The sequence below is a fragment of the Puma concolor genome, chromosome E4, assembly GCF_028749965.1.
Source record: "Puma concolor isolate L17-30 chromosome E4, mPumCon1.1.hap2, whole genome shotgun sequence".
NCBI classification, from domain to species: domain Eukaryota; kingdom Metazoa; phylum Chordata; class Mammalia; order Carnivora; family Felidae; genus Puma; species Puma concolor.
The window spans coordinates 2,097,114-2,123,545 of NC_141683.1; the positions used below are offsets into that span (position 1 = coordinate 2,097,114).

At 60.0% G+C, this 26,432-nt stretch overlaps 1 protein-coding gene across 14 annotated transcripts; it reads right to left on the reverse strand.

The window, feature by feature from the left end:
• Positions 1–679: 679 nt before the first annotated feature.
• Positions 680–23,550, reverse strand: LOC147572205 (uncharacterized). Of its 14 annotated transcripts, XM_086694648.1 has the most exons (10): positions 23,311–23,417; positions 22,969–23,145; positions 20,624–20,695; positions 9,298–9,396; positions 8,839–8,977; positions 6,780–7,007; positions 3,924–4,072; positions 3,193–3,309; positions 1,444–1,645; positions 680–943 (listed from the first exon to the last, which is right to left on the reverse strand). In XM_086694648.1, the coding sequence occupies exons 1-7, from the start codon at positions 23,362–23,364 to the stop codon at positions 4,026–4,028; spliced, it is 816 nt and encodes a 271-aa protein (XP_086550774.1). In that variant the 5' UTR covers positions 23,365–23,417; the 3' UTR covers positions 680–943; positions 1,444–1,645; positions 3,193–3,309; positions 3,924–4,025. The 14 variants fall into 14 exon arrangements, 5 of the variants coding, with proteins under 5 accessions (XP_086550774.1, XP_086550777.1, XP_086550776.1 ...); XM_086694651.1 differs by lacking the exons at positions 6,780–7,007; positions 8,839–8,977 and adding an exon at positions 12,596–12,705; XM_086694650.1 differs by lacking the exon at positions 6,780–7,007 and having other exon boundaries at positions 23,311–23,414.
• Positions 23,551–26,432: the final 2,882 nt, after the last annotated feature.

Here is a 26,432-nt window from a genome sequence, read left to right on the forward strand (position 1 = left end):
GGAGGCTGTAGACATATGTGCTTAGATGCATATGGACTGTCTCCGGGAGGACCCGGGGACCAGTGGTTGCTTCTTGGGACAGGAGGTGGGTGGCCGGGGACGGGGGTGGGAAGGAGACATACTTTCCCTTTTGTGCTGTTGAAAGTGTGCCATGCACACGATCTCAAGCCTTTTTATTTAGAAAAATTCCAGGTTTGGGGGCGCCTGCCTGGCTCAGTCGGTTAAGCATTCAACTCTTGATTCTGGCTCAGATCACGATCTTACGGTTTGTGAATTCGGGCCCCACGTAGGACTCCGCTCACAGCACGGAGCCAGCCTGGGATTCTCTCTCTCCCTCTCTCTCTGTCCCTCCCTCCCCAAAAAATAAATAAATAAGCTTAAAAAAAATCCAGGTTTCAAACTACAATTTGGGGAGCTGCTGGGAGCATCTGCCCAGCACTCTGAGCTGGGACTGACCAGAGCCTTGATGGCATTGCCAGGAGCCCTGGGACGGCTGACAGAAGTGGAAGGAGCTGAGGAGGTCTTCACTCCCCCCCGCCCACACCCACAGCGGGGAGTTCTGTCTTAGTGAGGCTCCCCTCCCCCTTCTGCTGCAACAGGGGCTCCCCCAGCAAGGGTCTCTCCGAGGGAGCCCTCCCCTCCCAACCCTGCCCAGGTACATCACCACCACCCGGACTGGTTCAACATTCAGGAGTCTTTATTAGAACTGAGACGGGACCGCCATCTCAGAGGACTCTCAGCTCGGACGCCACAGGAACTGGGATGGACCAGGGTGGACAGCGGTGGCCGCGGGAGCAAGGGTGGGACGAAGTCCTCTCCCGGGTGGCTCCGGGTGTAACGGGCAGCCCAGGATGGAGCTGGGGTCTTGCCACTTCGATCAATCCAGGAGGGCTTCTCAGAGGCAACCCATGCCAGCTGGGTGCAATAAGTCCTTCTTTTCGGTCTGAAAAGAAAAAAATGGCAAGAGTGAAAAAGGTTCTCTTTGGATGGAGACCTTAGCAGGAAGCAGAGGACAGAATTCCAGGGAGAGTGTCCAGCGGCCCTCGGAGCTCCCCTCCACCAGAAAGGCAGGGGGCTGGGGAGGGCTGAGACTGGGCGTGTCTTCCAGGAGCTCTGCCCAAGGCCATGACAGGGCGAGGGACTCAGGTCCCCAGCAGGGGAGAGGTAAAGGCCCAAGGGACTCGGCACCAGGTGGGGAACATGTTTCCGTTGGCCAAGGACAAACCTGGGAAGGTTTGGGTGATTTCTGCAGCAACTGTGGTCTCTTCTCCAGTCCCGTCTTCACCCCCAAAGAGGGCCATAGCATCCTGCGGCTTCCCACCTGCCCACGGGCTCCGCCCCTCAGTCACTCAGAGTGTGTTAGGAGGTGTTCTGCTGGAGCCACAGGGGAGGGACGCAGCCTCTGCGGGGGACCCACCGGGCCCCATCTGAAGCCCAACTTACCAGCCCCGTGACGCGGGGTGACCCACACATCCTTCGTGGGGCCCTGACTGCAGCTTTGCCAAGTGGAGGACAGAACCACTCCAGGCCTGGCAGCAGATTGACAGAGAAGACGGCTGCGGGAGGGCTCGCGTGAGCAAGTGGGTGTGGAATCGAGGTCAGCCTCTTCCTTCCTGGGGTGGGGGAGACCTAGGAGCCTCAGCACCTAGGAATGAACAGGACGAGCAGGGGCCACACAGAAATCTGCGTTAGGGGCACAACCGTGGCCACGGCCTCCCTCCCCTGCCCCGGCCGGGGTCAGGAGCCAGCGGCTTCGGGAGTCCCTGAGGTTCACCCCATCTGACTTCTCCAAGGGCTTTAAAATCTGAAAAGAGAATCTCCGGAAGAGGAGGGGGGGGTCCGAGCCCCTGCGCTGCCCAGCTCCGCTCAGACCAGAAGGCCCATTACGTCCCTGCCTGCCCTACCTCCATTCTCGCTCCCACCCCTGCCCCTAAACATGGTCTTTACAGGCCCCCGACCTTGACTGGGGCGGTACCGTGGAGGGGTGTGGATGGGGTCTGCCTCACCCATTGTACTGGTAGCTCCCCAAAGGGAAAGACTTGTCTCCCTCGAACTTGGGCTCCTCGAGGCCTCCGACTTCCCCCGGCACTCGTCCTGCCCCGGGCTGGCTCCCAGAGGCCCTGAGGTGAGCCGGCCACTCCTAAGCACCCCCGCTGAGTCTGCCAGCCTCTCCCTCCACTGCTCACTGTCCCATTCCTTGCCCCAGATCCTCAGGCCGCCCGGGAGCCCCACGAGCCCCACGAGCCCCACGAGCCCCAGGCTGGCTAGATTTGGGGGACAACAGAAGAGAAGGTGCGTGTCGGGGCCTGGGGAGGGGTGGTGGGTGAAGCTCAGAGCAGGCCCTCCCCCGCAGGTGGGGAGGAGGAGTCCAGACGGAGCAGGGTCTGTCGGCTCCGCCCTCCCAGCCCAGACACCGACAGCCAGCATCTCCTAGCAACAGTACAGTAGCAGGGGGCTGGGAAGGGGGGCTGGGAAAGCGGGGCGGGGAAACAATGATATCATAAATTATCCCCAGCCCCTCCCCGCCAGCCCACCCTGCCTCAGTTGAGAATGGCCTCCTTTCTCTCCCCACCTGCCCCTCATTGGAGATTCCCTCAGCAAAGCTGGCCCCTGCTCAGTGCCCCTTAGAGATGCCCCTCTAGGTCAAGGTGACCATTCTCTGCCTTGTGCTGGAGCTCCAGAGGGAGGGAATTCTTACCATCTCAGGATCTCTCAGGGACCCTGTTGGGACCTCCCCAGTGGCAGGAGCGTGGAGCCTGCCTTCCTAGGGGACTCCCCCCTGCTGAGGGCCTGAGAGACTAGCCCTTTCCGATGGCCTCTGGTTCTGGCTTTTCTCTTTGGGTGGGGATGGGGGCAAGGAAGGGAAATTTCAAAGCGTTTTGTGACACTGACTCCCCTTCTCCCAACAAGATTTTATTCACTCATTAATTATTATTATCATTGTTTTATTGTTAAGTAGCCTCCACACCCAATGTGGGGCTTGAACTCATGACCCTGATATCAAGAATCGCATGCTCTACTGACTGGGCCAGCCAGGTGCCCCTCTGAACAAAAGATTGCAGACTTGTGTCCCCAAGTCTTTAAGGGGCACTCAGACCTCACCAAGGTACCCATGTGTGTTTCCCTAGGCCATCAGTTGGAGTCCACGAAGCCCAATAAAGTGACTAAAGCAGGTGACAGTCCGTTCCTTACCTCTCAAATTAGCCATGTCAAGCCCAGGGTCAGAGAACTGGTACTTCAGCAGAACAGGTCTCAGTTAGACACTGGGAAGGACCTTGCAAGACAGAATAAGCAAGATCGTGGTGTTTCCTGGTTGGAGAGAGGAAAGGTCTGTCATAGAAACAAGAAACTGGGAACCTTTTAAATTGATCACATGGATGCTTTCTCTGCCGTATTAAATAACACGTAGGGAGTACTTAGCATAGAGCCTGACATGTCGTTGGCCCCCATCGTGGCCATTCTTATTGGATGGCTATCAGGAGGAAGGGATACATCGCTGGAGACCTACGTCCCATCCTCCAGGAACCCCATGGGAAAATCCAGATAGGAGATAGTGCCCCGAGTACAAGATGGCAGCCAGTTGCTATGGCAACAGAAGCAGAAGGAGTCCGGTTGGCTGTGGGGGCAGCGCTGGAAAGCCAGCTGGTGCCAGATGGACAAACCCGGCAGAAGGTAGCCCTGGCCGGGTGAGGCTCATGCCCCTGTGCCCAGGGCTCTCCCTCCATATGCCAGCCTCAGCCTGGTCCTTCCCTGCAGGCCTACAGGCTCCACTGCTATCAGTGGGGGATGATGCCCAAACCATCCTTCCTCCCAGCTCTTGCTTGTACAACAAGGAACGACCGCTTCGAGACAAAAGCCCCTGTTGCTCAAAGTCTCCCTGGCCCATAGGCTGAGGGACCTCAGTAAGTCTGAATTCAGCTCACTCCTGACAATGCTGAGGAGCATAAGATCATCGGGGACTTGAGAGAGTCCTGGGCTGGGCGGCAGGGCTCGGAGGGACCACGTTGGGCTCATTGGCTGGAGCGTCACGATGTCCGGCTAGCGCTCCCTCTGGAGAACGACGAGATGCGGGCTGCGGGAAGCAAGCAGGGTTAGGACACTGTGGGGGACCCTCACCCCACCCTCGCTCTTCCCAGGGCTGCTGGACGGTGTCTACACCGGCCCTAAGGGGAAGCTCTTCCTGAGGAGGATGGCCACCAAGACACCTGCCTGCTTGAGCCCACGAGAGCTCTGGGCAGCGCCCGGAGCCCAGCCCCGCCCTCAGACAGGCCTTCATCACGGACTTCGAGTCCCTCCCGGTCCCCTCCTCCCCAGCGATCCGTGCCCTCATTTCCAAGCCGCAGAAGCCCTTCCAGTCTGTCCCCACCTCAGTGGCCCCTCTAACTCTGTGTCCCTCTAGAATTAGCACTGTCCACCTGCACATGGCCTCACCCTCATTCACACCGACCCAACTGATCCCTCGGAGTAACCGTGGAAGGAAGTTAGGGTCCAAAGACAGTAAGTGACTTGCCTAAGGTCACCTAGCTAGCAAGGGAGGGAAGCCAGGGTCTCCTGACCGGCCTGTCTGATTCAGAGTCGACAACCAAAACCTCCTTCTGTTGTCCGTCTTGTGGATGGAGCCCTGCTATCCAACCTGTGAGCAGCCTGCAGCCCGACGAGGTGCCCGCTGCCATTCTGCTGCTCCGGGGGCCCAAAGCCACACACTTATTACAAGGAACAGTGTGCGCAACAAGGCGTTGGGGGTGGGGCAGGGGTCTATCCACACGCTGGTTGACAGCAGGCGGCACTCAGGTCAGGCAACGAGAGAAACCTTCCCGGGGGAGGACAAGACTGGGTGTGGAGTCTAAGGCAGCCTCGCGCCTCTTTTTGGGCCCTGGCTTCTTTCTACCTTCCCAACACAGCCCTCCCCGAGCGAGCGAGCGAGCGAGCGGGGGGGGGGGGGGGGGGAGCCCCATGCAGGAGCTGGGGAGCCCCGTGAAAGGGCAGGAAGGGAGGCTAGAGGGCCCGGGGTGGAGGGAGTTACAGCAAGGAAGAAGGCGGGCAGCAGGACCCTGCTGCTGGGGGCCCGCGGGGCCTGACGGGACCGTGGAGAGGAGCCTGTCCCGGGAAGGTTCGGACAGGGCCTCACTGGCCTCACTGTGAGCCTCTGGCTAGGTGTCAGCTTCTCCATTTCCTTCCCAGATCTGGTTAAAGCCTGAGGCTACCCCTCAGCCCTCCCCTCCTCCAATCCCCTTCCACCCACCCCTTAGCCCCGGGAGCTAAGCCCCCTCACCTGACAAGGCCACTTCCGTGGCCACTCACAGAGAAGCCTTTGTGCAAAGGCTGGGCCTGGGGGAGGGGCGGGGGCCGGCCCCCCCACTTCCCTCTCCCCCTCCCCCCGGTGGCCACAGCAGCTCCTCAGATGCCTCTCCAGCCTTCCGTCACCTTCTCCAGGAAGGATCTCCCCGCCTGATAGCCCGCACCCCTTCCCGCACCCCGTCTCCCAGGGACTTTCCAGGGCTGAGCCCCCTCTCTGCTCTTCAGTCCCCAGCGGCCCATCTCCTGTGCTGCCCCCGGGGCACCCGTGTTTCTCCCAGGAAGCCCCCACTGGCCTACCCCCTGTGTAAGCCGGGGCACGCATGTGGACGGTGGGGTGAGTCTGGGGGAGGGGCAGAGACTCTTCCTGGGGGGCTCCCAGGCCTCTGCTCCCTCATTTGCAGAACTAAGCAGGAGCCAATGAAACGTCCGGCTGGGCACTGGGCTAAGCGGGCAGCTGGATGCCGTGTCCTTGTCCCTCCTGGGAGGGGCCGTGTGCTGCTCGCCGTCCAACCCCCCCCCCCCATACACGGCATCTCTGAGGCTGTCAGCTAAGCACCCTGCAAGTCCAGCCCCCCTGCTGGGGCACATGAGGCTCCCTCGGTAACCAACTTCAGCCTCCTTGCCCCATCTCCTCCCAGCCCAGAGTCCCTGTGACGACAGCCCCGTCCCCAGCCCAGCCTGCTCTTTCCTCCCTCCCCTCACATCAGCTGGCCCCTCACCACCGCCCGCTCCCTCACACCTTGGACTTGACGACCTCCTGCTCACCTGTCACCACTTGCTCCCCGGCCCCTCCAGGAGGCCCTCCCTGCCTGCCCGGCCCCATGCTCCCTGGAGCCTGGCTCAGGTCTTCAGGACAACGGTCCTCCCGGTGTCCCGTGGTGCCTGTCCGCCCTCCCTGCCAGACTGCTGGTTCCGCACAGCGGCCCCGAACCCCACCTCCGCCTTCACCCAGCGGCACTCGGCCCACGCCTGTTGACGGAATGAGCCACGGAGGCAGGGGCCAAGCGAAAGGAAGGTGTGGGTGCGAGAGGCGCTGCCCAGGAGGAAGGGATGGTGCTCACGTGGGTGATGTGGAGGGGGAGGGACCCGAGGGCCTAGCAGTTTGGTGACACCGCAGGTGGAGGGGGGAGGCGGGAGCACATGCTGAGCCAGTGAGCACCGGGACCCTGTACCGCGTCTGGGGAGTGGCCACCTTGCGGTTTGGGAGGGAGGCTGGCTTCTTCGCCACCAGGGAAGCCAAAAGCACAGGAGTGCTCCCAGCCCACCTTGCTGCTCGGGCCTGGGTGGAACCCAAGCAGGGGCACCTCTCCAGCCTCTGCCCCAGGAGCTAAGGGCAGGACCACACACAGAGCAGTGAGGGGACAGATCTGGAGTTCAGAGAGGCCAGAACCTGTGAAGCGGGCAGGTTTCTAGAAGTCTAGAGCCCACGATGGCTGACGCGATAAACGTAGCAGGACCGTGGAGCCCTGGGGAGCACTCACAAATGAAGACCTGGAAGAATGAATGAGCAGAACCCAGGACGCATGAGCGAGGATGTAACAGGAGGGCCAAAGGCCACAGGAGGAGGCAGGACCGGGGCCAGCGGGGACTGCGCTGCAGAGGTCTCCTGGCCTGAGGTGGGGGTGGGCGGTGGGCCCTTGGCGGGGCCGTGGGTGGTCTCCAGGGTGTAGCTTCACAAGGGCCGAGACGAGGGAAGCCAGACCGCCGGGCTGAGCAGGGAAAACCTGGAGCTCCACCTCGAGGACACGACAGCCCTTCAAGGCCCCAGAGAGACCCTCAAACTGGCAGGCGGTCCTGCCTGCCCACACCTTACCCTCCCCCCAGTTCTCACCCCCCCCCCCCAGTCTTTGTGCATCACCCAGTCCATAAGATCCTCCGTCAAGTCCTCTGACCACCGGGTGCTCATGGGGTCTGTGAGTGAACGGGAGGCCGCCCCACCAGCCCTGCTCCTGTGCCAGCCTCACTCTCCTCTGGGGCTGCCATGCCTCATCCCTCCTGTCCGCTCTCCCCAGTTCTACTAGCAAGGAGCCTCAGCCATGTTCCCGGCCAGCCAGCAAGTCCTTCCTGGGTTCCCGGGGCCTCAGCCCCCGCCACGTCCGTCCACCTGTCAGAGCCCGCCATCTTAGGGGTGCCAGCTGCCTCACATGGCGACCTCACTCGCCCTCCGCTTCCGTTCCCACAGCATTGCCTCCTACCCCTGCCCTCTCTCTCTCTCTCTCTGAAGCCCGAGCCCAACAAGGTGGGGGGCCAGGCTGGGGAGCCAAGGCCGGAGGAAGCAAGACAAAAAAGGACAGAAAAGCCGGCCCCTTGGCATCTCTCTTTGGCATCTGAGTCCAGCTCAGGGAGGGACGGCAGAAGGGAAGAAAGAAAGTAGTGTGAGTTTTTATTTCTGTCCTCTTCCTGCCACCTCCCCCCCCACACACACTTTGATGAAAACAAAATCTCTCCCCTTTTCTCTCTTCTCCAACCCCCTCCCCTTTTTTTCTGGCTCCTACCATGAGCCTCCTGGAATGCAAATGAGTTGTATTATGCAAATGTATGCAAATCAGGCTTAACGAGCGGAAGGAGGGGGCAGAATGCCTAATGAGTAATGGCGGAGGGTGGCAGGAATGACCCCCCTCCTCTTCTCCCGTTCCCACAGCCTGGAGGCTGGCTGGGGGTAGCAGGGTGTCCCTCGCTTCTGGGAAAGAGCAGAAGGTCAAGGCCCCATCACCTTAGAAGGCTGAGGATGGCCTCGGCTGTAGGTGAGGGACAGGAGAGCTTGAGGGTGGAGAGGGTTAAGTACAGGGGACTCCGGCTCCCTCGCACAACCTTCCCAGAGTCTCTGGATGCACCAGCCTCCCTGCCTGTGCGGCTCCAGTGCTGAAAGGAGGCTGATGCTCATGCATGCCAAGGCTTGTGATTCAGAAAGGAGGATTCCCAAGGGAAGATTCCCAACCAGACCCAGGTTCTTCCTGGGGGTGGGGGTGAAAGCTGTCTCTCTTTGTGCTTTGGAAGGTGGGGGCTGGGGCGGTTGCCATGGCAACATAGCATGGAACACCCACCTCCCCAACATCCAGCCCCAGAGGACCTAAGAGTTGGGGGGGGGGGCATAATAGACTGACACCCCCTGATGCCCCCACCACCTGGCACTGCCAGCCGGAGATGGCGGCATCACATCCTAGCGAGAATAGCCCCTTTGTTTCTGGGCTCCCAGTGTCGGAGGAGCAGGCCTGGGCACACAGAAGGGCCTTTCCCAGGCCCCGTTCCAGTTTGCGTGGCTCTTGCTGGCCTCTGGAGACTCCTTGTGGCCATCCGCTGGCCTCTGTGCCCTGGCAGATGGCTGCCCCTTTCCCCGTGGGCTTGCCAGCCACTGCTAGGTATGCCTTCCCCTGTGCTTCTCTCTGAGGCCTCCCCTGCAAACCTCTGACAGAGAGAGCAGTTGGGCCCACCTCTTCCCGGCCTGTGTGGACACCTCACACGCCCAGACACGTGCTCTGTCCCTTTCCGTGCAAGGACAACCTGTGACCCTCCCGACCAGCATTAGGCCTGCGCACGCACGCGAGTCAGGCAGGGAGGTTCCTACAGGACACATCAGACACAGTGGGCAGGGCCGGGCTGGACTTGAGGAGGCTGCCTCTTGGCATTTCCACCACCCAGCTGAGTGACCTTGGGCATGACTCTTCCACTCTCTTGGGATCTGTAAAATGAGGGATATAGGGCGGAGGCTCATCCTGGCTCTGGCTGACCTTACATGAGTTTAGGGTACACACTTCCCGCATCCACCTCGCATCCTTCCCACCGCTGCAACAGCACCCCACCCCCGCACCGTTCAGTTCCCACTCCCCGAAGAGGACAGACCCAATTTCCTGGAGATGGAATGCCAATTGCCCTCAGCTTTTCCCTCTTCCTGAGACCCCGCAGCTGCCTGCAAACAGTCCCCACAGATTATAAAATCTAGAGAGGAGAGAAGACCCCCTCGTAAGCCTCCCAAAGGGGGCCTGCAGGCCGGCTACTCACCGCCCGGGAGCTGTCCGTGGTGCTGGACGCGGCTCTGGCCCAGGAGTGGAGGAAAGCGGGCGGGAGGGTGACGAGCACCCACCCGCCCCAGGTGAGAAGCTAAAAGGAAGAGAAGAAGCGGAAACATTGGGAAACAGTAAGCAAGGGCGCAGACACCCCCGAGGAAAGTCTCTCCTCTGGGAAGATGTCCAAATTGCCAGTGCTACTTGGGGGGAGGAGGAGCCCAAGGGTCCCTGCAACTCTGAACCTCACACCCCTTCATCCCTAACGACTTAAGGGTCATAGGTTAACTCAGTCTCCATCTGGATCCTATTTGGAAATCCACAGGGAGTTACAGTCATCGTTCCTGCTCTTGGGGAAGAGCTCGGGTTGAGGCAGTTGACAGGGTACCGACCTCTAAATTCCATCCTAAATTCTAAGGTTCCTACAAGGAGTTTAGAAATAAGGTTGGGAAAGACGCATAGTTGACGATACACAATCTGCTCAGTTGTATTATAACCATCAAGAGCTCGAGAGGAAAGGCAGGGAAATAGGAAAGGGCATGTATGTGCCTGTGTATGTGTGCACAGGTGTGTGTGTGTGTGTGTGTGTGTGTGTGTGTGTGTGTGTGTGTGTCCCAGGGCAGAGAGGTAAGCCTACATCAGTGGTTCTTAACCCTAGCTGCACATTAGAAACACGGAGAGAACTTTTAAATGATACCAATGTCTAGGCCTCAGTCCCAGATACTCTGATTTCATTGGCCTGGGGCTGGACCCCAACGTCAGTTTTTTTTCCTAATGCTCCCCAGGTGGTTTTAGTGCATAACCAAGTTGAGAATCACTGGCCTGGAAGAAAGCACATAAGAAAAAGTACAGGGGTTAAGCCTGATGAGCTGGAGGGAGAGGGAAAGCCAGGGCCCCTGAAGAGGAAGGGAATAAGCAGGAAGGAAAGCATCTCCTGGGACCTCCTGGTGGCCCCAGGCCTGATCTGGATTGGAGACCGACTCAGGCATCGAGCTTGCCTCTTTGGTGCTGTGGAAGCTCAAACCGTCCCAATGAGATGAGGCAGGGAGACGAACTGCGTCCCCATCCCAGGCCCTTGTGTAGAGACAGGGCATGGGTGCAATGACCCTGGGGGCATGCTGTTCCCCTTCACCCAGAAGGTCCCCAGGGAGGCAGTTGTAGAAGGTAAACAGCAACAATGGTCTCTTTCAGTGTCCAGATTCCAACCCTTCAGTCCAATTAGCAGACACAGCAAACAGCAATTCAGCTGCCTTCAGCCGCTGTCATAACAAACTCAGAGCAGCCTTAATGGGGGGATTAGGGCAGGAGGAGGGGGGTGTCACTCGGAGCCTTGGGAGAGCCTGGGTGGCAATGAAGGGCTCCCCTGTTTCTCCCAGCTCTCTCCCACCTGAATATGCAGCTACTCACCTTTACCTTCTATAACCCTGCTTCTCATTTTCCTCAAAGCTCCAAGAATGGTTCTCATACTTTTGTCTACTCTTTCCCTCCAATGATTTTTAAAACATTAACCTAAATTCATTTATCCTGCAGGGAAGTTGGCACACCTGCCCCTGGATGAGCCAGCGCCATAACCCCCCATGATCTCTGAGGTCTTGATAGCAAAGGAAGGAAGGCGGAAAGGTCAATCTGTCTCCAGAGCATTAGGGTGGGAAGGTGGGGAATAAATAGATATCAGAATATTCCAATTCCCAAACCTTGGGAATTGCAGACTTCAAGAAGGACTTCCAGACCCAGAAGAACGCAGAGGGGCCTATGCTTCTCTGGTGGGTTACTAGCCTTGGGAATTGACTTGGGGGTTGGGGTAGGGGTGGGGGCTGAGAGGCAAGAGGAGAGAAAACACCTCTTCTTAAAGTTGCTCAGTCTGTATGCTGGTAGGCAGGTCTCTATTTGGTTGGTTGATTCTACCCACTACCTAACCGGTCCTTAAATTTAACACCTGTGTTTTTTGTCACTCTGGAAACTTAATGGAGTACACTTGGAGTTACCATTTACCCGTGCCACATTCTCTATCTCCATAACTCAGTTTACCAGTTGTAAGCTCTCTACCAGTAGGTGGTAAGATCCGTAAAGAACAGAAAACACAATGGCCCTTCTGCCCTTGCGGACTCTAGCCTCTTAACAGGCTTCTCGAAGGCTGTTCCTTCTCCCCACGCTTCAGACACTGCCTACCCAGGTCCCGAGGAGTCCCTCCTCAACTCCGAAGCTGGAAAAGGAGGAACTTCCTCAAGTTTAAATGTTGTGAGATCCTCAGTCAAGAACATACTGAAAAGCTACCCTGTTTGCATTCTGAGATCAACCGTATGCTTTCAAATCCTTGTTCTAAACCGTGGCCTTTAACCCTTCTGTACCCTGAGAATTACTCTCTGCGCATGGATACCATAACATATTACAAGATCTTTTACATACAATTCCTTGTCTGCTCCATGTAACAATCCTGAGCGCACATCTTCTTCTCCCCCTTATGTGAACATCCCACTGAAGCTCAGAGATATCGTAGCTGGTGAATGACACGCAGAAGCACAGACGCCCATTCAGTCACACAGGCTGTTTCCATTTCTGTCCCTCCCCAGGCTTGCTGATGGTGATGATGCTCACGACTGGAGAGACCTTGCAATGCCTCGAATTGGGGAAAAACTGACCCAGGTGAGGGTGTGAGTGATGATGTAAAACTTGAGTCAGATACTGAGGAGAAAATTGCCTTTGAACTCTGGGACTCAGAATTCAATAGGAGGGCGCTGGAATGAGGGCAGGGGACCGAAATGGGTAAAGAAACCAGCCTAGAACTTGGTTCCCAGTAGGAATGGGTGGATGTTGCAAGATCTGAAGAATAGAACTAAAAACTCGTGGACACAGACAGAAGTGTGTTGATAGCCAGAAAGAAATTTTCTAACCGGTAACCGGTGAGGCCCTTGTGAACCCCTTTCAAGCGAGGCCCCTGCACCCCCACTCCCCCAGTGCTCCTAGCGGGTTCAGCTGCCATAAAGGCTGGGGGAGGCAGGCAGCAGGACTCCGTGGTGTCACGGCGATGTCTGCATTTCGAGGAGCCTCCCGGATCCCAGAGTGTCTGTTCCTCCGGTGGACTTAAACCTAGGTGCAGCCAGGCATCCGTGATCTGACAGCCCAGCCTCCTGCCCACGGGGGTCGCACACGTACCCAGCCTCACAGCAGTTACTGAGTTTGTCACCCTCATGAGCAGACACAGCCCCCGGCACAGCCACCCACCCCTCTCCCGCAGCCCTGCCCACACACCCACGCGCACCACCACATGTACGGTAAGGCAGGCAGCACGCACTCACCCCCACGTCCCTCCCGGCCTCCGTCCCCTCTCCCCGGAGATCCTTGTTCTGCAGGGTGTAAGCCCTCCACCCGCCAGCTTCCTCAGGCCTCCCGTCCTCCTTCGGAGACCCTGTGGTCAGCCGTGCTAATGAGGCCCCACGATAACAATATAAACCCACTGTGGTTAGAACAGAAGTTGGAAGTCTTGTGCGCATGAGTCTCAGCCGATCCAAATACGCATTTCCAACCAGCTGCAAGAAGAGTTAAAAAAAAAAAAAAAAAAGCACCTGTCTTTCTCGTGCTTCACCTTCCTCCTCTTCCTCCTTCCCCTCCTCCCCCGGTCACAACCAGGCCCGAGGCTCTCTCCTTTCTCCTCTCTCCCGGGCCTTCCCTTTCCCTGCTGCGCTAATCCCCTCTTCTGATACATCCCCACCTTACCTTCCAGTCCTTCCCCTGGGGTTTGAAACTACGGAGCGACATTAGCAACGCACGGGGGTCTATGGTTCCTCATCTGTAAAATGGGGTTAGTGACAGCTACCTTACGGCATCTGAGAATCCAAGAGAGGCTCGTAGACGGAGGCTGTTACCGGGAGGTGTGGTGTGGTGTCAGGGACTCCCGGTCCCTGCCTGAACGCACTCTCTTCTCCCTAATCCTGTCTCCGCTGCCCCCCTCCGAAAACACCAAATTCCAAGCAGCTGAAAAAGGGAGAGGCGAGAGGCGGTTCATCTCTCCTTCCTCCAGGTCTCTGAAGGGAGGAAACGTGTGCCCCAGGCTCTCTGAAGCCCGTTTCCGTTCGGAGTCCCCAATATTTCTCCCACATAATATGTAATTGAATCATAATCTCCTAGCTGTAAAATCATTTCCTGGAGGAAGCTGTAAATTTACACCGGGGACTGGACAGTCCAAGGTCATTGTGTCCAGTTGTCCCGCGTTCTGGAAGGCCAGGTGGTGGGGGGGGTGGAACGGGGAGATAAAAGCAGCAAGGCCACTTCTAGTTTTGTTTCGTTCACTTTTGTTCTACCAAGTCACTCTGGACCACTCTCCTCTCAGCTGCACCCAAACACTTTTGCTTAAAATATTTAGGTCAGGCCAGATAAATGGATTCTTTTAGGAAAGGCCCTGATTAATCTCTCTAATTCTTTGCTTTCTCTGGGCAGCATAAATACTAAGCTACAAATTCCTTTGTGTTCGAGCTCCTCCAGGCTATGTGCTCTTGGAGACGATTTCTAAGAGCCAGGATGGCGTGGGAAGGTGGGGTGTCCTGAAAGACCCCAACTCAAGCCATTTGGTCAGTGAAGACAATGGTGGCACGAGAAGTTTTCAAGACACCAGACTCAGGTCCTGGGTGGGAAGGAGTAACGAATACGGAAGCGAGGAGGCTGAGACACAGCGAGCACGCCACCGGCTCAGAACCCAGGCTGTACCTCCCGTTCAACCTCCCCTGGTCTCCACCTCGCCATTCTCCATTCTCTGCTCCCAGCCCAGCTGGGTAGACCTATGTGGCTTCAAGGAACCGATTTAAGCAAAGACCCTGCTCTTTCCTTTTCTCCTTGAGAGGGGGGGCACTCCCCCAAAGCTCCCACCCCAGCAAGAGCTGTGGATAAGCCAGCGCCCCCCGAGAGAGGCCTGGGCCCGGAGCCTGAGGCACTGTCCCAAATAACCCTGCAACCAGATTTCAACAGATCCCTCCCTTGGAGCGGCTTCCCCCCTCCCACCCCCCCCCCCCCCCCCGCACTGACCCACTCCGCAGACGGCTGGCCGGGGGTGGGGGGGGGGGGGACGCCCCATCCTGAGTAACCACCCCGCCCCTTTCTCGCCTTCCCCTCCAGAGCACCCGGCTAACGTGAGATCGCGCGGCGCCTCTGCGCCGCCCGGGGTTGGGGTGCGGTCTTGAGGCCCGCGGGCCACCGGTTCCTCCTCTCGTCCGCGCGGCCCGGGGGTCCTCGCGCCCCCAGCCCCTCGTTTAGCCCGCCCCCCGCCCGTCCGTGCGGCCAGCTTTCCCGGGGCCCTCTGCGCAGTGTATGGGGTTATTTTTACTTTCGGTTATCTAGCTTTATGAAGACTCCACACCACTCATACAGCTAGATAACCAAAGATAACAACCAACCCCGCCTCCTGGCTGCTGCCGCTGCCTCTTCCACGCAGCCTCCCGGCCGCCGCCGCCGCCCCCGCCCCCGGACGCCCGCAGGTGGAGGTGGGAGAGGGCACAGGGGTGGAGGTGGGGGCGGAGAGAGAAACGGAGCCCAAGACGGAAAGGGACCCGGAGTACAGGACACAGGCACCACGGACACCGAAAAGGGCGTGGGAAGGACGCGGCGCCGCCGGCGTGGAGGCCCAGGGATCGCCCCCGGACCCGAGAAGCTTCGAACGCCCGGTTTCCCCATCCGAGCCAGAAGCGCGAGTTCGGCGGGTCCTTCCGCACGAAGAGGGACGACTCGCGGGCTTTCGCGCCACCCGGGAAGACCGCAGGGACCGCGGCGGAGGCCTCGGCCAGCCCACGGGGTCCCCGCCGCCCTCCCTTGGAAGCTGCGGGGCGCGCCCCACAGACCAAGCCTCTGCGTGGGAGCCGCGGGGACCCCCAGCTCGCCAAGGGCTGGAACCCCGCTGCCCGCGGGGGTTGGGGGAGCAGCGAATCATGGGGGAAGCCCCGGCAGCGTCCCGGCAGGGAACAGGAAATCCCGGCAACCGGGAGGGAGGCAGGCTGGTGCGGGGTGGGCGCCCCCAGAGCCTCCCAAGCGCGCCTCGGGGAGAGAAGAAAAGGGCAGAGACCCCACCCGGGAGGGGTTCCGGGAGAGCACCCACGAGATGGGGCGGGCGGTGCAGGTGAGCGAGCCCCAGGCCCCACCGCGCCCCCCCCCCCCCCCCCCGAGAAATGGCTTTGTACAAAGAGGTCCACAAAGCCGCCAAGGCTGTGAAAATGGCCGGGGGCCCGAGGCGGGGGGGGGGGGGGGGGCCCGAGGCGGGAGGTGCCCCTGGGGCTTGGCGGGGATTCCGATCGAGAACGGGAATCGTCACGGAGGTCCCGGCGGGCAGCCCGGAGGAGGGTGTGGGGCTCGGCCGGCCCCTCGGGGCGGGCGCGCCGGCACGCTGGACGCTGGCGCTCGCCCACCTGCGGCCCCGAACCGGCCAGGCCACTTACATGGAGCCCAGGGCGCCCATCGAGCTCTCCCGCGCCGTCCTCCCGGCGCGTTCCCGCCACGGAGAGCCGCGGCCCGGGTCCGGGGCGCCAGGGCTCATCGGGCGCGGGGTGCAGGCTCCCGCGGGTCTCAGCCTCCGCCGAGCCGCGGCCAGCACGGCCGGGCGGGCCTCGCCTCCCCAGCTCCCGCCTCCTCGGCGGCCGCTGCTCTGGCCCGGGCGCGCTCCGGCTCCGGACTTTTCATTCATCCTTTCACGCTCCCTCCCCAGGCCAGCCTCCGATTGGCTCCGCCACGTCTGACGTCACCACCTCGTCTCCCCGCCGGCCCCGCCCCTCCCCTGCCTTGGAAGAGCTGGAGCGCGCAATTGGGGCGCCCCTCCCCCCCCCAGAACGGGGTGGGGGAGGAACTACTACCTCTGTGTGCGGATTCCCAGCCTCCTGCGGCCTCACCCACCCCGAGACCCGCCTGCCATCTCCCATCCGCTGCCATTTGGGGTTTTGATCTCAATCCTCCCTCTTTCTGGAGGTCCTACATTTTCCACTTGGGCCCCAGACATGTTGCACCAGGTCCAGGGGTGGGGGTGGGGGCAGAGACGGGAAAAGAGATCGGTGAAATCTCAAAAAGAACCAGATAACTGGAGATTCTGCCCCCACCTGCCGCCTCCGCTCAGGATATCCTTTGTGCTTGTGTTCTGATCCCTTCCAGACTGGGATCCTAACCTTTCAGGACGGGCGGAAACCTGTCTTGTTGGTTTTCAACCCCAAACAGGGAGGGAGAGATTCTGGAAGTTAGTCTGAGCGAGACAGGGCCTCCCTCTTTGCTGTGCGGGGACGGGCATCTCTCGGAACCTGCTCGCTGCACCAAGGTTCCAGGTGGAGGAGGCTGGAGGGTCCCAGCTGGCATTAACCCGGGCAGCATCCACAGATCTGACCCAGCCACAGAGGCCCTTGCAACCGCCTTCTCTCCCTTGCCCTTCCTGGTGCGCCTCCAACGGCGAGCCCTACGCCCCCACCTCCGCTCCAGCTCCGGGTGTCTGGAGAGCTGGGGTTTGAAGTTCCGGGCTTCCCTGACCTGGCTCCCCATCTGGCCCAGAGAATCAGAAAACGCAGCGTCCCAACCCGGGGCAGCTCGCGTCTCCCCGCAGGGGGAGTCCGGATTCTCCCTGCCTGGCAGAGCTCTCTGGGAGAGCTGCGGGGCCCTAGCTGAGTCGCGTTGGTCCTCGGCTCTGCGAACTCCCTTCCGGAGTTGTCACGCCCCTCCAACCACGTTACTCCCGGTCCCTTTGCTAAAAACTCCTACGACTTACATACCTAGAGCCTGTGTGTCTGCTTGGTAAGGGCCGATCCCTATCACCTGCCATCCTTGAACACTATGCCAACAGAGGAGCGCTCCGGGGGACCTGGGGTCTCCCCAGCAGGCCCAGCCAGACGGTTTTATCCACTCCAGGGCCTCGCCTCTCTGCACAGTCTAGGACAAAGCCGAGCCTGAACACTATTCGCCTTGGTTAGATGCAAGCCAGTGGCCAATGGGTTTCATTTTATGCACCCCTCAAAGGTTGGAGAATGTCTGAATAACCACTACATTATTGTGAGGTGGGGGACATTTCGAAATAGGATAAAGGCCAGGGGCCTGAGTTTCCCTACCCAAGCGGCAGTATGGGGCTGAAGCAGACAGCCTGATTTCCCCAGGTCTCGGGACTGTGCTTGGCACAGCTTTTTTTTTTCCCCCTCTGTCAGCCTCCAGAGGGTCTCAGGACCCTTACCTAAGGGAAAGGCTTTCTAGAAGCTTCCACAGCATCAATTCTTTACCCTCTCAGAACTGGGAGCACAGCAGCCAACAGTGGGGAAAGAAGAAAAGAGGTCAGGTGCCCACTGCCTGCTTTTTCTGCCTGAACCTCCCAGGTGCCCCTCGAACTCAAAATGGAGCATGGGGGGGGGGGCGTGCACTGGGGTCTCTGTTGCCCCAGTTCAGTTGCAGAAAAGTGGAACCTTCCCCAAACACTCACAGATAAACCTACCCTACTGGCGTGCTGCTAGACGCACTCCTTAAATGCACCCTCCAAAACAGGCCCCAGAGAAACTATAGGCCCCTCCAGCCTTCCAGCTTCCCACCTACAGACCTCCCCCAATATTTCTAGGTACACGACCTCACACCCCCTTATAAGATACCCAATACCCTCCAGACATTCCAGTAACCCTCAATAGGGCCTACACTTCGCACGCACACACACACACCAGCTTCCCCTACAGATATTTCCGCATTTGCCCCCACCCTCCCCGCAAGGTCCCTTAAAAGCACCTTAGGCGAACTTTCTCGGCCTCCCAGCCCCCTCGCCCAGTGCCTGCGAGGCCCAGTGCCTGCCAGGCCGGGGTGGCAGGTGGGAAAGAGCTGGCTCTCCCGCTCGCCAACAGGCTCTGCTCCGTTCTCTTCTGTCACCAATGCCAGCGGGGCCCCTCCCCTCCGTGGGCCCAGGCTTAGCCCCACCCCCCCCTTACCCCAGAGCCACCCAGCAGCGCTGTGAGCTCGGAGTGGGGATCGGCATGAACCTTCCTTCTCTTTCAGCCACCGCTATAATTTTGTGGGGGTAGGGGAGGTAGACACAGAAAGGTTTCTTTGCCCCGTGGAGAGCCCCCACCCCCACCCCTATTGGCCAACATCAGACTCAGCTGGACCTTCTGAGAAACTGAGGTCTGGGAAGAAACGGGTACCTTTCCCAATCTCCCCCAAATAGCTAGATAAAGAGCTAGGTCCTCTGCCTCTTGCCGTGGGTTCTCAACCCCGACAGCGTCCACATTTAAGGAGTCCCCACAAAAGAAAATGGAGATTAGTTTACGTCGGAATCACCCTATCTGTCCAGATTCCGGATGAAGCAACGTTCTGTTCAGTTTTGTGTGGGCAGACTCGAACTCCCAGGGCTCCCGCTAAGGGGTGGCGGCGAGTGGGGTCCCCTCGGGCTCATTCCCAGGGGCACGGGGCTGTAAGCCTTGAGGGAGGCAGAGACACCCACCCCCCACCTCCACTGGCACCTTAGCCGGGCTTGGTTTGCACAGCCAGCGCCCGCACTCCAGCTTCCGAAAGGAAACTACTTGAAGGGGAGCAGAGGAGACCGCCCTCGGGGACAGAGGCGACGTCACAGCCATTCATTGGGGTCTCTCGGGGGTCTGATACCGGGTGGGCGCCCAGGAGTGACAGCCTGCACCTGTGGGTGCGCCTGCCAGTCTGGGTTTGCTCTCACGCGCTGTGGGTGGAGAGGGAGGGTGTTGCCAAAATGCGTGTCCCCAGTGGGATCCGCGTGGGAGGGGAGGGGTGGGGCCACCTCGCCGCCTGTGTCGGCTCCTCTGGCCGCAGGGGACCCTTCCGCCATCTCGGACCAGAAGCAGCAGGCCTGAGGGAGGCGGCCGCTAGAGCAAGAGGGGGCCTGAGGTCCCCTTTTGCTTGGCCTGTCAGCCTCAGTGTCCCCAAAAAGGCCTCCACCCGAGCCCACAGCACTCTCCACTGCGGTCGCTGTTCTAGAGCCATGGCCTGCAGACCCCACCCCCGTCCTTCCAGGGAGATTCTGGGGGTGCTGCGGGGAGAGCCCCCCAAGTCCCTGGCGTCGATCTGAGTGTGGAAGTGTCTCAGTCAGCTTGGAGCCTGTCCCTTGCCAGTGCCTGCCCCACCCCCATCGCCACGGTCCCCGTCCCGATGCCCACCCATTGTCTGTGCCTGAAGAGCCCACGTAGAGAAAAACATGGCCTCAATTGTGCTCTCGGGATGCAGCTTTTGGACAGATTTTTATACCTTGGGTCCAGAATACATTTTGGCGTTAAGCCACGCTCGTGAAATATTCAGGTAATTAAATAAAAAGCATATTTTTTCTTTGTCTCAGTCACCAGAGGAGTTTGCCTTGAGGACGCAGATGGAAGCCGCGGTTGGAGGAGGTGGGTTCAGGTATTTATTTCTGCCTTTTAAGTGCATCCTTATTATGAACATTGCCACCCAGTATCCTTTTGCTATGGAATATTTGCATTGTCTGTGGGATGGCGACTCGGAAAGCAAGAATTGGCAGGAAAAGAAATGCTGATGCTCGGGGGACGCCAATCCGTCTACCTCCATAAGGGCAGAGGAGGTTTGAGGGCTTGGGGACGCAATCTGGAGGATCCTGTCGCTGGGGCTGCCGCCCTTCCCTGCCCCCGAGACAGTGTTTTTCTCGTGGTGAGAGGCCAGCCTGAGAATTCCTCCGGCCTCTGTGAGCGCTGCCCCCTCCTGCCCCCGGTCCTCCCTTAAACCCACAGGTGCGCTCGCCCGCTCGCCTCCGAGCCCTATGGAGCCGGGGAGGTGAGGACAAGGAGACAGAGATAGCAGAGGGTCCACCATCCGCAAGTGGCCTCCTTGAGGGACAAAAGTGTGGGTGTGTAAGGGCGCTGTGCCTGCACACACACGCACAGAAGCCTGTGCACACGCACAGGCAAACGCCAGGGTATGTCCTCGGCCCTCCCAGCAGGAGCGTCGGATGCTCCCGGAGGAGGCGTACACCCTCACGTGCCTGCTTCCCGGATCCGGCTCAGCACAACCCGCACCGCTCTCCTCTCTCACCTGTCACCGGGTACAGACATCTCCGCGCCTCCCCGGGGTCCCCCGGCTGCCGCCCTTAGGAGCCGCTGAGAGAAGGGGAAGGGCCCCCCCGAATCCCCAGGGCCTCTCCTCCCTCTCGCGGAACTGGGCGCAGGGGGGGCCCTCATTCCCTCGCTCCCTCCCATCATCAAGGCTCCACAGGTCTTACTGCCATCAGAGTGGAGCAAAGTCAGAGCCCACAGCTGGAAGAGGCAGGGTGACCTGACGAGGTGGGGACAACGAGAGGACACAGAGGCCATACAGGGCCAGCTCCCCCGCCTGCCCCTCCATTGAAAGCAAACAAATAAGATAAATACCCTAAAAGCCAAGGTGGTCGCCCACGATGACGGTGACACCGGACCGAGGCCGCTGCTTCCGGACGCCCAGCCCTGTCAAGGAGGAGAATGCGAAGGTTACAGTCCTGGAGTGGCTCCGGTTCTCTCCGTCCCCCCATCTCCCTGCCACCCTGCCCCCTCCCATCTCTCCCTCCTCCACAGTCCTGCCCTCATCCGTCACCAGCCCTCCGGGCAGCACAGGGCAGCAGCTGGGAGAGAAAAGCCTAGATGTGCAGGAGGGCAGGGCCCTGGGCAGCCCGGGGACTCTCCAGCCCCAAGCTGCCTGGACCCCGTGTCCTCAGCCCCCACTCACAGCCTGCTGTGCCTCCGTCCGAAGCGAAGCAAAGGCCCTCGCTTGCTCGCTCGTCCCGGAGGAGGAGCCCCTCGCCCAGCCGGACACTCTCTCCTCGCAGCCCCCTCTGCTCGGGACAGAAGGGAAGACCCACCCGGGGGCAAGCCTCTGTTTTTCCGTCCAGATCCGACCGCATTACAAGCTGTAAAGCGCCCTGCCCTCAGGATATCGCGGGGGAGCTTTCTAGAGCTCCTATCCGCAGGAGCAGATCCAGGAGCTGGCCTCTCCTCCTCTGCTCCCCCCGGCTCAGGCTCACACACACAAGAGGTGAGAATACAAAGCAGCTTTTTCATTTCGATGTTGGGTGTGGAACCTACTCTCCCGGCCCAGTATTTTGCTTTCGGGCTGAATTTTTATTTAGGGGAATGACTTGGGTGACCCGGCTCCTGAAACACTAAGGGAAGTGTATTTGTGTGTGCGAGTGGGTGTGTGTGCGCGCATGTGTGTGTGTGTGGGGGGAGGGGTAAGGTGGTGAATCCTTCTGCCTCAAACTCAATTCCACAACTTCCTCACCTTCTTTTTTTAATCAGGAAGATAATCTACCTTAATGCAGAGGAAATCATAAAAAGGAAGGCTAGGGGTCAGGAGTAAGTCTTACCTCCAAGCCTGATTTCTAGAAGGAGTGCTTGGAATGCCCCCCCCCCTTGCTCCCAGCCTCAGCTCTGCCAGCCCACCCATGCATAAAGGGATGTTCCCTCTGAAATGATCCTCGAGCCAAAGAGGCACCAACCCTCCAGCTTGCAGACCCCTTGGAAAATGGACACAGACACAGCTGGGGGCCTCCGGCTCCTTCCGCCCTCATCAGAGAGAGTCGTGGGGTCCCTGTGTGTGCCTCTCCCTGCTGAGCCCTGCCCTGCACCCCACCCCACCCCCAAAACATACACATAGTGCCCAGGGAAACACGGTGACAAGGTCTGTGCTGGGGGGTCATGGAGCGTGTGTATGTTTGGTGACCCACAGCCTCGGCTTCTCCCAGAAATCTGGCCTCTGGGGGACCAGAAGTGGTCTGGGGGCCTCCCGCCCCCACTGCCCCACAGTGGTCCCAGCCTGCCCCCGGGAAGCCCCGTGCGGGTGGGGACACCAGTGCCTTCTGTCTACATCCCCTGGCCCTTCCGAAAAAACAAGAGATTAAGGACGGCATCAGATGGGCAGGGGAGGGGATGGGGAGGGCTCTTACCCCTTCCTTCCCCAAAGCTCGGGGCCCCAACACCTCACTTGCCTTTCAGCTCCCCTTAGCCCCTTTCCCACCTGTCAGCTCTTGGGAAAAGCGGGGACGAAGGGGGAATTGAATTAATCTAAATCCCACAAAATGCTCTTGGATTTTTTCCCTAATTCCGGTCTCCCCCTGTGGGGGAACGTGGCTCCTTTTCCCCCTCGTGCGCCCAGCCCCTCAGACTTGGTCCTTTCCTAAGAGCTGAGGTCTGTAGGGCGGAGAGGCCCAGAGCCAGGAAAGGAAAGGTCAGGAGTCCAGATACAGAACCATTTTCTCTTCCCTCCCATCCGCACTCCGCTCCCCTCCCGCCCCTCCTCTGGTACCGGCATTAAGATGTTGGCCGTCTGCTGGAGAGAGGGAGGGGCAGATTAATGGGATCAGTAGCACCGTGACCCTAAAGCTCCCCTGAATCCCATTGACAAACTTGGTGAGCTGTCTCGCGGTCGCCCGGGGCGAGCGGAAGGAGGGCCCCCCCACCCCAGGCTCTGGAGGCGGGGCAGGGCCGCTGCCTCTGCTCGCTGCCCTGGGCGCCCCGGACCCAAGAGGGGAGACCCCGCTCCGCCAACCACCCCTGCACGCACCCGCCCCACCCCTTCTGGTCCCCCCCTTAAATCTTTCATCAGCCTTTCCTTTCTCTGATGATCGCGCCCGCCTCCATTAGCCGTTGGGCCAGGTGGGGCGCCCCGACTGATTTCAGGGGATCCCAGCCCACCCCAGCCCGCATGGCCGAGGCGGCAAGGACCCTCTCCCGTGGCCACTCACCCGGCTTCTGGGAGGAGGAGAGGCGGCTCGGTGGCCCCTGCCGCCCGCCCGACTGCCTCTCTCGCGGCTCCCAGCCTCCCGTGGCGCGGGGGTGCGGCCCGGTGACGGTGACGTAGCATCGGTCCGTCCATTCAGGAATTCCGCTCGCCTCGCTCTTTCTTTCTCCCGCTGCTCTCCCTGGAAGGCGGCAAAGAGGGGGTGCTGCCCCTGTCTGGAGACACCACGGCCACCGAAATGACAGCCCGCCCGGAGGACGCCCCCTCCTCTCCCGCTCCCATGCCTGTGTGGGAAGGGGTCTTTGTCACTCGCCCGTCCCCACCTCCTCCCGCCGCCTTTTCTAACCTGAGGCAGGAGGAAGGGGCGAGGGAAGCTATTGTTCCTCCCGGCCACCCTCATCCCCAGAGGAAGAGAGAGACAGGCTGGGACAGGAGCGCGCGGTCCCCAGTCTCCCGCCAGGTCGAACGGACCTCCGGACTCGGGAGCGTCCCGGGTTGGGGGGTGAGGAGTGACGGCAGAAGGACGCTTTGCCGTTTCAGGGTGTCCCCCGACCCCCGTCTCCGTCAGCTGGACGAATCACAAGTCCACATCTTAGTTGTGAAGGACAAAGTGACACTTGGGGGCTGAGGGAGGGGGAGCAGGGTGGGGGCGGCGAAGGCCAGCGCTCGGAAGTCTAGACGGGAGACGGGAGGGGTGGGACCACAGATTCAAAGTGGGAGATAAATTATCTTGTTCTCAGAGGAGGGAGAGCCACTCGAGGGCTGGTTTCCAGGGCCGGGGTCCCAATATCTGCTGGACGCGGAGGGGGGGCGCCCAGGATGGCACAATGGCCGCGTCTTCTCTGTCACCCCCACCCCGCCCCTCCCTCCCCTCCCTCCCACTCTCCCGGCCCGGCCTGGGAACTCAGTCTGAGCTCGACGTGACAGACAGCAGGCCTGCATGCTAATGAAGTTTGTCTCAAGTTCATTGTCAAAACCCCCCCTTCCCCAAGGCCCCCTCCCCTCCTCTCTCATACACAAATCTCCCTCCAACTTTTGTCCCACAGACCTGGAGGCCACTCGAGTCCCTGCCCGCTCCCCTCTCTCACCCTCCCCCACTGCTTTCAGTGTCCCCCCTGCCCACTGCCTCCCTGAGCCGGGGCGGGGGGCCTCTCTCCTGCCCGGTGCCTTCCCAGCCACCTTCCGGCCTGCGTCCCTGAGCTCTGAAGGCGGGATTCCGAGGGCTTAGGTCAGAGTCCGCAGGCCCGGAGCTTCCTTCCGCACCCCGAGCAGGGGAGCAGGGAGACGGAGCGGGCGGGTGGGGGAAGGCCAGACTGCCCCCCACTCCAGCCTCAGCCCCCCCTCCCCCCATTCCTCCCATTATGATTACTTTGCTCTCCCCTTGATTACATCTGCTTCACTAGCTCAGAAATAAAGATCCTTTGAGACTAATTTTGCGCCCCCAGCTCCCCACCCCTTCCCTCCTCCTTCCCTCCAGGCCTGGGCTCCCTTCAGCTCCTTTCTCACCGGCTGGAAGACATTGAGTTCCTTGTCTAGGGGGCTGGGGGGCCGGCGGGAGGGTGCCAGTGGGGCGGAGGGGGTCTCTCCAACTCAGGGACGTGTCCAGCAACCCAAACCTGTCCTCCCTTTGTTCCCGCAAATCTCTTCACACTATCCCCACGCTCTGGAGTCTGCCTTTCTCCCAGTAAGCGGGGGGGCTGGGGGGCGGGGAGGAGGACCCTGAACTCACTCCACCCCTCAATTCCAGGAAAAGGAGGGAGGGGGAGAAAAGGGAGAAAAAGATCGAATCCCCCCCCCTCATTAGCCAGAAAGGAAGCGAAAGGGGATAATTATAATTAAAAGCAGACAGCTGTGGATCGCGTCTTTTATGTTCCCCACGCCTCCTCCCACCTCTGCCGTCCCCCAAACATCTGCACGGCTCCGTGAGCACCGTCCCCCTGACGTGCGGGGGGACGGGGTGGGGGGTGGGGTGGGGTGGGGGGGCTGAGGTGCGGGGGCAGCTTTGGGGAACGGCACCCAGTAGCCGGCACTTTCCTAAACATCTCAACAGACCCAAGCGTAGGGCGGTGTCTTCCTCCTGCGCCCCAACCTGCACCCCAAAGTACGGCCCCCCCCCAGGAGGTGAGGGCATCCGGGTAATAACAACTAATTCAACAACTGGGTGTGGGGGGGGGAGATCTTCGATTTTCCTAAAACTGGTCACACCTGATTCATAATAACATCGGTACATACAAATCACATGTGATCTAGAATATTTTCTCATCCGGGCCGGTCTCCCCTCCTCCGAACACAGGAGGGGCCGGGAGCCAGGACCTCCGAGGGCTGTGTTGTAACAAAGAGAGGCTTGTGGATTTAGGGTACACATACTTTATAATTTGGGGTGGTGTTGCTGGGCCTAACTCTGCTACCCATGTATTTATAGAACTTGATCCTAGGCCAGAACAGCAGGGTAATTATAGCATTATTAGCATATATGCAAATCAAGTAACCTATATACGCTGAATGGAAGCAAATTATTATTTATTTCTCTCCCCCCTCTCCTTCCAGCTCTGGCATCAGAGCCGCACGCCAGCAATTATCTGACACTGGGAGAGGGGCCGCAGGCCCGGAGGAGGGGGCTGACGGAGGGGGACATTTTGCTCAGCTCTCTTCTGGGAAGAGTAGGGAGGGGCTGGGAAGAAGTCTTTGAATTAACAAAGGTGGGGGGGGTGAGGGTGGAGAGACAGAGACCTGGGACCGAGGGGGGCAGACGAAGCCAGGGAAGCTGTGAAGAGTGACAGAGGTGGAGAGACGGACGCCCGGCTCAAGGGAGTGGGGGAGCGGGGACACATTCGGGAGGGCCCACGGAGGGGGCGTCCTGACTGGGGGAGAAAACGAGGGCCTGCCTATCTGGGGGGGGGGGGGGCGGCATGGGCTCATCCCGGACGTTCTGGTCGTAGGCCTGGGGCTGGGCGCTCTCCCAGCTGCTGCCAAAGCCCACCCCGTTCCCAGGCCCTGTGCCCGCCCTGTTTGCCCCACCTAGTAAATAGTCAAGGGCACTAAGCACGGGGTGTTGGCACCTGCTTCGGTCCAGCTGCTGGGTGAGCGCCCACGGGGAGGATAGAGTCCCACTGGAGCCCCTCCCCTCCCCCAGGGTGTCCGGCCTCCGTGGGGCTCCCCACCTAGATGTCCCCTGCTGCCTCGGGTTCTAAAGAGCCACATCACTGTCTCCCTTCCCCAGCTCTGGCCCTGTCTCACTCAGGCCTCCTGTACACTGCCTCTCGGGCTTTCTCCTTTTTCTACAATCGTTCCCAGGACTCGCCCCACTGACTCGGGGTCCCCCTTCCTCCGCCTGGCCGGGCAGGAGCCACGGACTTCATAGCCTCACCGACGTCCTTTCCTCCGTTCCCCTCGGAAGAGGCCTTCCACCCCCGAGTGGATCAAGGGGCCTTCTCCATTTGAGTGGCCACAAAGGCCTTTTCACGTCCC